This window comes from Xyrauchen texanus, chromosome 48 (genome assembly GCF_025860055.1).
Source record: "Xyrauchen texanus isolate HMW12.3.18 chromosome 48, RBS_HiC_50CHRs, whole genome shotgun sequence".
Lineage (NCBI taxonomy): Eukaryota > Metazoa > Chordata > Actinopteri > Cypriniformes > Catostomidae > Xyrauchen > Xyrauchen texanus.
The window spans coordinates 24,918,211-24,928,553 of record NC_068323.1 but is presented as its reverse complement, the minus strand read 5'-3'; the positions used below and the strand labels follow the sequence as shown (position 1 = coordinate 24,928,553).

At 42.9% G+C, this 10,343-nt stretch overlaps 1 protein-coding gene across 1 annotated transcript; it reads left to right on the top strand.

Moving 5' to 3' along the window:
- Positions 1 to 5,859: 5,859 nt before the first annotated feature.
- Positions 5,860 to 8,577, top strand: LOC127639764 (uncharacterized). Its single transcript, XM_052121975.1, has 5 exons — positions 5,860 to 5,989; positions 6,489 to 6,749; positions 6,876 to 6,977; positions 7,256 to 7,394; positions 8,460 to 8,577. The coding sequence occupies exons 1-5, from the start codon at positions 5,860 to 5,862 to the stop codon at positions 8,575 to 8,577; spliced, it is 750 nt and encodes a 249-aa protein (XP_051977935.1).
- The last annotated feature ends 1,766 nt before the right edge of the window (positions 8,578 to 10,343 follow it).

Here is a 10,343-nt window from a genome sequence, read left to right as displayed (position 1 = left end):
ACTCTTCTCTCAAAATATCACAAATGTCAATAGTTTGATTGAACAAGAACCTCAATATGAATCAAATTGACCAATACATTTTAGCTATGGATAACCATACACCATCACGAGTGTTCAATGCTTTTCAAAGCACATATCAGTTTCTTATCAGTCTCTGTATTCGTCTGTCAATCTTGATGAAAATAAAAAACTCAATAGTCTCTAAATGTGAATTGTCTCGCTACAGCAAGACTGGAGAAGGAAGGAAAGGATATTGTCCTCTTCGTCACGAGTTGTTGCCCTTTCACCGTAGTACATTCTTTCACTGTAGTAGATTCGGGTGGCTCGCCATCAAACTTGAAATTTCTCACAGGATATCACAGAACATCACAATCCGCAGCACCAAAGACAAAATAGAAATACAAAGAAGAAAAAGAGAAAACAAAAAACCTGGCCTGATCACAGACCAGAACATTGATTTAGTGATTTCAGAAATAATTTCACATCACAGATCAAAACAATCAAAATAACAATTAAACATAGAAATATCATTTTTCAAGAAAAGATATTACACTATGTACATCTAGAACAATCCTATTTGTCTCTCACATAGGCGCACCTTCCTGTTCCTGATACAGGGCTGCTCCTAAACCCTTGGTGCTGGCATCTGTATGCAGGAAGTAGGTAAGTTTAGGGTTAGCAAAGCCCAACACAGGCGCAGTATTTAGGTTGTCGATAACAGACCGAAACGCTTCCTCACAAAGTGGCGTCCAACGGTCTCCGAACGACTCTTTAGGGTTATGGTATGGACCCTTACTCTCACTCCGTTTAACACTTTTCCTAGTCGGCGGATACCCTACAGTCAAGTTGGTGAGTGGTTTCACGACCCTAGAGTAATCCTTAATAAATCGGCGGTAATAGCCCGAAAAGCCCAAAAACGACCTTAACTCCTTAAGGTTTTTGGGACTCGGCCAGGTTTTTAAGGCTTGTATTTTCTCCGGATCAGTCTCAACGCCGCGCCCAGACACAATGTGCCCTAAATAGCAAACGGCCGTCTGAAAGAATTTACATTTCTCAGGGGCTAGTTTTAGTCTATATTCTCTGAGCCGAGAAATAACTTTTAACAGCCGTTTCTCGTGCTCTTCCAAAGTTTCCGAAAATATGATCAGATCATCCAGGAAGACAAGTACTTCCCTGAGATTGATATCCTCCATACACTTCTCCATCAATCTCTGAAAAGTACTTGGGGCATTAGTGACCCCCTGAGGCATGCGATTAAACTCCCAAAACCCCAGGGAACAGACAAAGGCGGTTTTAGGTTTGTCTGCTTCTTCCACCTCTATCTGGTAATACCCAGATTTCAAGTCGAGTACCGAAAACCATTTTGATCCGGTTAAGGCGGAAAACGTCTCCTCGAGATTGGGCAATACATATGCGTCTTTAACGGTTTGTAGGTTTAACTTCCTATAGTCTATGCACAACCATACATCTCTGTTTTTCTTCCGCACTACTACGATAGACGAAGAAAAGGGCGACTCCGACTCTCGAATAACGTTACTCGCAAGAAGATCGCGCAGATGTTTGTGGACGGCTTCCAGGTCTTGCGGATGGATCGGTCGCACCCTCTGTTTAAAGGGAGTTTCATCGTTAAGTTGTATACGATGTTTCACTTTTTGTGTATGCCCAAAATCTAGATTGTGCTGACTGAAAACATCAGACATTTCTCAGAGTTTTTCTGAGATGCGATCCCGCCATCTTGTGACAATGGGGACTCACCAAAATTCACGGCGAAATTGGATTCCTGAGTAGGTGAATGCTTACTAACCAGAGGAACACTCGCTGAGGAAGCACGGACTCAACTGCATGCAGCTCTGCTATTATGCATCGTGGGGGAATGGCTATATCATGCTCGGTTTCGTTTTTTAGTACCACAGGCAACCAGACAGACTGACTACTCAGGCACGGATTAACGCACGGGCCCACTGGGCACTTGCCCAGGGCACTATGCCAGCAGGGGGCCCTGGCAAATTTACTGTTTGTGTGTTTTTTTTTCCTTTTTTTTTTCATATAATTTTTTATTTATGAATTATTTTTTTTTTTTTTGTAAAATGGTGTTGAATACTATAGAATAATTTTATTTATTTTTTTGCAGTTGCGAAGTATTAACTGCTAAATAAAATAAAATAAATAATTTTAATATATTGCTGCGCTGTTGAGAGGGACATCTAGAGGCCAGTGAAAATCATTGCGAAATAAGCAGTTACGCATAGAAGACGGTTACTAAAAATAACAAACATGAGTGTAAAACCACAACCAAGTGGATCAATGAAAAGAAAGCTAAAAAAAGACAAAGAAGCAAGAGAAGCTCACTTGCTACAAAAGCTACCAACAATCTCCAGCTTTTTTAAAAATGCAAACACGACTGATGCTAACAACAACGATCCTTCTGCTGCTTCAAGTGAAGATGGCGCTAGCACAAGTAACCGTGATAGCAGTGACCTGGCCTGTGTATACCACAACCCGCCAGCGCCATACAAAGTAATCTTACTCAGGACGATCACAGTAAGAGTCAGACAGATGATGACCACATGTTTTGGGAGACAAACTGCGATCCTGCATTGTGGGGAGATATAAAAAAACGATTCGGTGAGAAGTATTCTTATTAACAGAGGGGCTGCCGCTTTCCATAACCGAAGCTCAAAATATACTTCTTCCCTAAGGGATAGTGGTCTGGGTGGTAAGACTCGCTCGCTTACCAATGATTTATTACACACTCACTTGCCAAATGGCCAGATTGTTTCACGAGAGTGGCTTTTATACTCCCATCAACGGGACAGGTGTTCTGTTATTCATGCAAACTTTTCTCGTCCAAAAGACATGCCTTTACAGATGGATTCAGTGACTGGAAGCACCCAGAAAGGATTTCTGAACATGAGAGGAGCCCTGGTCATATGTCTTGTATGTTAGCCTTATTGCATAGATCTAAAAACACCCAGGCGATGGACTCAGCTCTGGTCAAACAAATAGCTGGAGAGAGGGAATACTGGAAAGAGGTACTGAAGCGTGTGGTGGCAGTGATAAAGTTTTTAGCCGAAAGAGGACTGGCGTTCAGGGGGGAGGACGAGCTCTTAGGTTCACCTCACAACGGAAACTATCTAGGAATTTTAGAGCTAATATCTCAATTTGACCCGTTTCTATCGGAGCATATTAAAACACGCGGCCAAAAAGGAAGGGGAAGTGTATCTTATTTGTCATCAAGTATATGTGAGGAGTTTATTGATGTATTGGGAGAAAAAACTAAACAAGTAATCGCGAATGAATAAAAGGATGCCAAATATTTTTCAATCATCCTTGATTCAACACCAGATTTGTCCCATATTGACCAATTAACATTCATCTTCAGATTTGTCAATGCGAAAGGGAATGTTATAGAACGATTCATAGCTTTCGAGCCCATTTCATGTCACACAGGTGAGAGTTTGTGTGATTACGTCATTAAAATGGTAAACAACATAGGCTTGGACATATTAAACTGTAGAGGCCAATCGTACGATAATGCGAGTAATATGTCGGGCAGATACAATGGACTGCAGGCTCACTTAAAACGGAGAAATCCATTGATCCACTACATACCTTGTGCCACTCACTAATTGAATTTAGTAGGTGTAAACAGTACACACAGCAGTCCAGAGGTCGAAAGGTACTTTAGTCTGCTACAGTCATTGTATTCATTTTGTTCTGCATCTACACGCCGATGGGGGAAAGTATTCGAAAAAACAAACTTAACACTTAAGCATTTGTCTAATACTCGGTGGAGCTCGAACGATTCCACGCGACCAGTTTATGTCTACAAAAAAGTGATATGAACCTTAGGACAGCTGTGCGACTCCTTGAATCATTGCGCGAGTTTGTATCAGCTCAGCGAGAACTATTCGAACACTTTGAGAGGAGCGCTTTAAGTGTGCCAGGCGTATGGCAGTCTTATAAACATGAAGTACAACGAATAAAGAAAAGAAAAACTTTTGCTGACGAGACCACAGATGGTGATGCAGGCCTTAGTGGAAGCCGAAAATTTCAAGTGGATACATTTAATGTTACCATTGACAATATTGTCAACTGCCTTGATCACAGACTGGATGCCTATAAACACATGAATAGTCTCTTTGGTGTTCTATTCCTGCCAGACTCAGAATCCGACAGCAACATTATTACAGGAGCCCATAACCTTTCTGCTTCTTACTCTGATGACTTGAACAGCTGTCTTGCTGATGAGCTGTTACAGTTCAGATCGTTCATTTCAATGGAGCCGTTTAGATCACCATCAAAGATGCTGAAAACAATTATAGATAATGGGCTCCCATCGATTTTCCCCAATATGTACGTTGCCCTAAAGCTTTTCCTCACCCTACCAGTCAGCAACTGTGAAGGAGAACGTTCATTTTCTCTCATGGCAAGAGTAAAAAACGAACTAAGAAACAAAATGTGTCAAGGATGTCTCAATTCGCTGTCTTTAATGGCCATTGAATGCGATCTTGTGAGGGAACTGGATTTTGATGACATTGTGGAAGCATTTTCTCTGAGGAAATCAAGAAAGATACCCCTCAGCTAAGGTAAAACCAACACTTTTATTACTTAGCTAAATGCCTTTGGTGATTGATATTGCTCCTTGTTTTTATAATGCATCGATTGCTAAACGCTCGTCTGCTAAATGCAGAAATGTAAATTATTCATGGAATATTCTCATGTGATATGATTCGAGGAGGTCAGAAGCTGGTGAGATACAAATAAACCAATTTGTGGTGTAAAAGTACATAATATTGTGTGCATTTCCCCCCACGTATTTGTGTCATTGTAAATCCTGTATGATGGGGCATACAGGATCAACACTTTTGTCGAAAAATGTGGTGTAGGGGGCCTTTGAGGTATCTGTGCCCAGGGCACATCAAAGTCATAATCCGTCTCTGTGACTACTAGAAGGGGGTATGTAAGCAGCGCTTCACAAACACACCACCAGGCAAGGAGGATTCAGACGGGTGTTCTACCACTACACGCTTATCTATCCCACCTGGTACTGCAACAGAGCCCTTCACTACGACAGTTTGACCAGAGGACATGACCTCCGGTACGTTGCCTCTTAATCTCACATGACCCAGAATGCCACTCATGTTCTGCTTTCGCCTTGTTTCAAGGGTTTTCAAAACCACTCTATACCCAAATAGAGATGGCTGGTGCTTCGGGAATTCTGCCTGTAACTGCTGCTCATAAAGGATGTCAAGAGTGTTAGTACCTATTAAGATCAAAGGCTGAGCGTGAGACATTACATCTGGAACAACTAAAGCTACCATGAACACTTCAATAGTCACACCCAAAAACTCTTCAGGGAACGTGGTCTACCTTTACGTAACCCTCGTACGGAATGGACAAACCATTTGCGCCTTCTACTTCTAATATATCATCAAGAGGGTTAATCGGGTGCTCTGATAGGTGTTGTTCGTAAAAAGACTTATGCTGCGTTCACACCGGACGCGAATAGCGCGTCAGGCGCGAGTGATTTCAATGTTAAGACAATGCAAAGACGCGTTACGCGCGTAAAAAATTCCTGCGGCGCCAATGAGGCGTAGAGCGCGGCGCGGTAGACGCGAATACGCCTCGTTCGCGCGAATTGAGCGTCTGGCGCGTTACGCGCGAATGGTGCATTTTGTGCATTCACGCGTTTGACGCAATTCGCGTCTGCCGCCCGAGTTGAAAAATCTGAACTTTGGCGTCAATTCACGCCGCGTTAACCAATCAGGAGCCTAGCTGCCTGCTGTCACTCAGGAGGTAAAGTGACGTAAACTCCCGCTCGGAATCTTTCATTCCAAAATCACTGACAGCTAACTTATGGAGGAAAAATTAATTCTTGCTGTAAGCAGTCACCCAGAATTGTACGATTCCACTTCATATTTTAACAGAGACAGGAACAAAAAGGACCTCGCTTGGAAGAGGGTCAGTGAGGAGATTGGGCAACCTGGTAAGTTGTAAATACAAATTAATCTTTAATATTTGTCCACTTCTTTACGATACAACTGCTACAGTCACTGTAATTTCTTGAACAAGAACATGTGGACATCAAAACATGCAAACTCAGAGCAAGGGTTTACAGTTTTATTGAAATTGTGATGAACAACAATTTGCATATTTAAAAAAATATTGATGTTTTGTCCTGTGTTGTATTACTCCTGTAATGCGTATAAAGACGTTGCAAAATATTTATGGGTATATTTTTTACACGCGCATATATATATATATATATATATATATATATATATATATATATATATTTACACATTTCACTTTTGTGTCACGTTATTGCCCTGCTAAGCAGCTAGCTATTTTTAACTATTTTCCTGCTACTTTTGAGTCACGTTATTGTTACTAACCAGCTAGCAAGCTGCCTTGCGCTATTTTACAACTATTTTCCCGCTTATATACAGCTACATTTTTTGCTTAACAAGATATTGTTTATTCAGAGGACTTTTGCAGAAAAAAGTGGAAGAGCCTCAGGGACACATATCTGAAGGAGAAGAGGAAGGAGATGGACAAGAGGAGTGGGTCAGCAGCAGGGTCTGGGAAGAGGTGGAAGTACTCTCAGATCTTGGGATTCCTCGACCCCTTCGTCACCCCACGGGAGACTAGTGGTAACATGGAGGGGGTCGAGGCCCGGATCAGAGAGGACAACCACCTCGAGGACCAGGGACAGCCTGGAGAAACGGCGTGGGAGACAGAGACTGGTGTGTTTCCAATGAATCCACATTACAAGGCATATATGCTGTCATTGTTTACAGATGAAGAAATGTAATCTCTCTATGATCATTGTTACCAACGTGTTGTATTAACATTTAATATCGTCTTGACAGAGGAAAATGATCAGAGGGGGGAAGAGGATATTCTGAGATCCCTTGCCTCTTCTCCTGTCTCCCCAGTCCCTGGTCCCTCAGCCCCTGCTGCTGAACTCACAGGTGTGTGAAGGCAATAGTACATACATACTTTTTAGCTACTGTTCATTTGCATGTTTATCTATGTACATGTCTGAAGTATAACTTGTAATTACTTGATATATAGTTCAAAACAATTTCACACTTGCATTTAAGCACTGTCTATGTCACTGACACAGATAGTATTCTCACAATATCTAGACAATTTTGTTGTTTCAATTAAATTGTTAACCTTTACTGTGAACATGAAAATCAGGTATCATCTTTCTGCCTTCTCACTGCACTGTGTATTGCTTTCACAGGCCAACAGAGGAGGAGAGCCCGATGGCGGCCCCGTGAGCGGTCCCGGGATGGTCCGTCAGAGGTGGAGCAGACACTGTTGGAGCTTCTGACACAACCTCCAGCGCGACCTCCAACCCCACCGCCACGCTCCGCTGATGAGTACTTCCTCCTCAGCCTTCTGCCTTTTCTGCAGAGCATGCCGCCTCATTTAAAAGAAACAGTTAAATTTCAAATTTACAAATTGGCAATGGAAAATAGCACCATTGTGCTAAATTTGGAACAATTGGACCCCCCCACACAGTAAACTTAAAAAAATGGGTTTTTTTTAAAAAAAATGAGGCGGCAGGCTCTGCAGGAAACACAGAATGCCCTCCTTCCTCTTCTCCTATGCCATTCCCAGTGGCTGTTCCACCTTCTAAGCGAGGTCCTTTTTGTTCCTGTCTCTTAATGTAAATAGTTTGCACATATTGTTCATTTTTTTCAGTTCATATTGTTATTTTATATGTTTTGCCTAAATAATTTTTTTAAGTTTTGCCTCAATATGTTTTTTAATGTTATACCTCAAATTACTTAATTTATTGAGGCCAAACATATAATTTTGTAATAGGACTAAATGCCTGGTGTGGTTCTAATGCACAAACAAAGCAAATCTTTTATCACATAACTTGATTTCAATATATGAGACATTTTGATTTTGTATTGATTGCTATTTATTCCATATCTAAATCTAGATTATATGAAACATTATTATTGTAATGTAAAGACAACCAATATTAGTGTCTGGACAGTGTTGAATAAGGAAAAAAACACAGGACAGGTTAATTACTTTTGGAGGCTGGCTCCATTTATCATCAAAACAAAAATAAATAAATAATTTAACCTGATATACTACCATGGAAAACCTGACATTTTTAAAAAGTCTCAACTTATGGCTGGGGCTGACAACCTGGGGAAAAAAATACAAAATATAATAATAAAGGACAATTTTTAGATAGTTTAGCTCTTTATAGGTTTGTGGGTGGCTCTTAAAAGAGCCATTGTGGGGAAGTCATGAGGAGGACTTCAAACGCTACTCCGTCGGCTGCCATGGTACTGCTCCCTCCGCCGAGAAGTGTGCCATGAAGACATCCCTCACCCGGAGTGCCTCTCTGGAGGAGTTGTTGGCGCAACCCGACCCAGACCTGGCAGTGGCTCCTCTCCAGCATGTCCGCGCCCTCGCAGCAGGTGCCTCTCTCCCCTCCGAACACCTCAGAAAGTTGTGGAGAAGACACGTCGCCTTCACACACTTCTCCGCAACTTCTGGGTGGACCTCGATGAGGCGGCGGTACATCCTCCATTGTGAGGAGAGGATGCCAAAGGCGTTCTCCACCACCAGCCTGGCTCTGGAGAGGCGGTAATTGAAGACACGCCTCTCTGGAGGAAGGGTGCGTCCAGGGAAGGGCCGCATGAGGTTCCTCTACAGCGGGAACGCCTCATCAGCCACAAAGACATGGGGCTGGGGTCCTCTTTCATCAGCACCGGGAAGAGGCTGGTCAGGAGGCAGATGAACTGTACCAGCACGGAGAGCCTGTCCAAAGGCGGAGTTTGCCAGAATCCCACCATCGCTGGTCCTGCCGTACCCCCCAACATCGATCACCCGGAAGCGATACCTCGCATCCACAACTGCAAGGAGAACGATGGAGAATGTTCCCTTGTAGTTGTGGAACTGGGATCCTGAGTTGGGGGGTGCCTTCATTACCACGTGCTTCCCATCTACCGCTCCACAGCATAGAGGGTAGTTCCACCGCTCCTGGAATCCTTCTGCGATGGACCTCCAGTCATCAGTGGTGGGCACAGCCATGTACTCCTCCACAAGACAGTCCCAGATTGCAGTCACAACCTGGTGGACGATCTGGCTCACTGTTGAGACACCAACCCTGAAGCTGGACGCTATGGTCCTGAATGAGTCCCCTGTGGCAAGAAACCTAGAAAATATTTTTATAAGTACACTTGTAGTTACATATTCAACTATATACAATGACCAGTCTGTTTTACTTTAATGCACCATATTTGTTTGTTTGCTAGCAATTTTGCAAGCAATTTAACAAAGTTTTGAATCTTCAAAACAAAAGGGTATATGTGTATATAGTTTAAATCACTAGTGTGCCAATAACCGATAACTGATTATCAAAAGAAAGAGTAACGTTACTACATATTGCTTACAGATAGAGACATGACAGTATCATTTTTAGGTTATAGCAGTTAACCGAGTAACGTTATCACTAGAAAGAGCACTACATATTGCTTACAGATAGAGACATTATCACGTCTGCCAAAATAATATTTTATTTTTTAGGTTAACGTTACAGCAGTTAACTGAGTATCACTAGAAAGAGCACCAACAGTGGTATCCGTACCACACAGTTTGAAAAACATTGCTAGCAGAGCGTAAATTAACATATTTAATATACTGTATTTAACATTTTATATACATTTACTAACCGAAGACAGATGGACAGGCGCTCCGCAGCTGGGATAGAGCGCCTGTAGTTGGTGTCCTGAAGGGTGATCCTCGCTCCGATGCGGGACAACAGGTCATCAAACTGGGCGCGGGACAAGCGGAAGTACCGCTGAAAGCGGCCGTCATCCAGGCGCAGCTCCTGGAGCAAATGATGAAATTCGCCGAACTGGGAACGCCTCCAGAGGGTCTGGTGGACCCAAGTACGGTGACGACGACCTATACGCCGCTGTTCTGCTCTCCAGAGCAAATACAGAGCGGTGACTCTCTCCACGAATGCTCGATCAACATCAGCCAACTTGTAAAAAGATGGCCGTCAACGGGTTTCGCCTCCGGAGTTTCATCGGATTTCGCCTCCGACACGCGTAAATTTCACTTCAAACTTTTGTTTTTTATGCGCGTCAATTTCGCTCTTGACGCGCGAATGGATTCAAAGTGGTCAAGCGTATAACTAGACGCGGTAGGCGCGAATTTGATGCGCTATTCGCGTCCGGTGTGAACGCAGCATTAGGCACAGTCGTGACCTGAGACCAAGTGTCGAGCAGACAGTGACATTTCTTACCAGCTATGCTGACTTCGGCAACACATCTAGCACCAACTAAGCTTAGGTA

Bases quoted from the DNA above. Each gene is read 5' to 3' on its own strand.
- LOC127639764 (XM_052121975.1), top strand. From the start codon at position 5,860: ATGGAGGAAAAATTAATTCTTGCTGTAAGCAGTCACCCAGAATTGTAC. The intron at 6,978-7,255 runs GTGTGTGAAGGC...TTGCTTTCACAG, and splicing joins CCCTGCTGCTGAACTCACAG to GCCAACAGAGGAGGAGAGCC. The intron at 7,395-8,459 runs GTACTTCCTCCT...CCCTCGCAGCAG, and splicing joins CCGCCACGCTCCGCTGATGA to GTGCCTCTCTCCCCTCCGAA.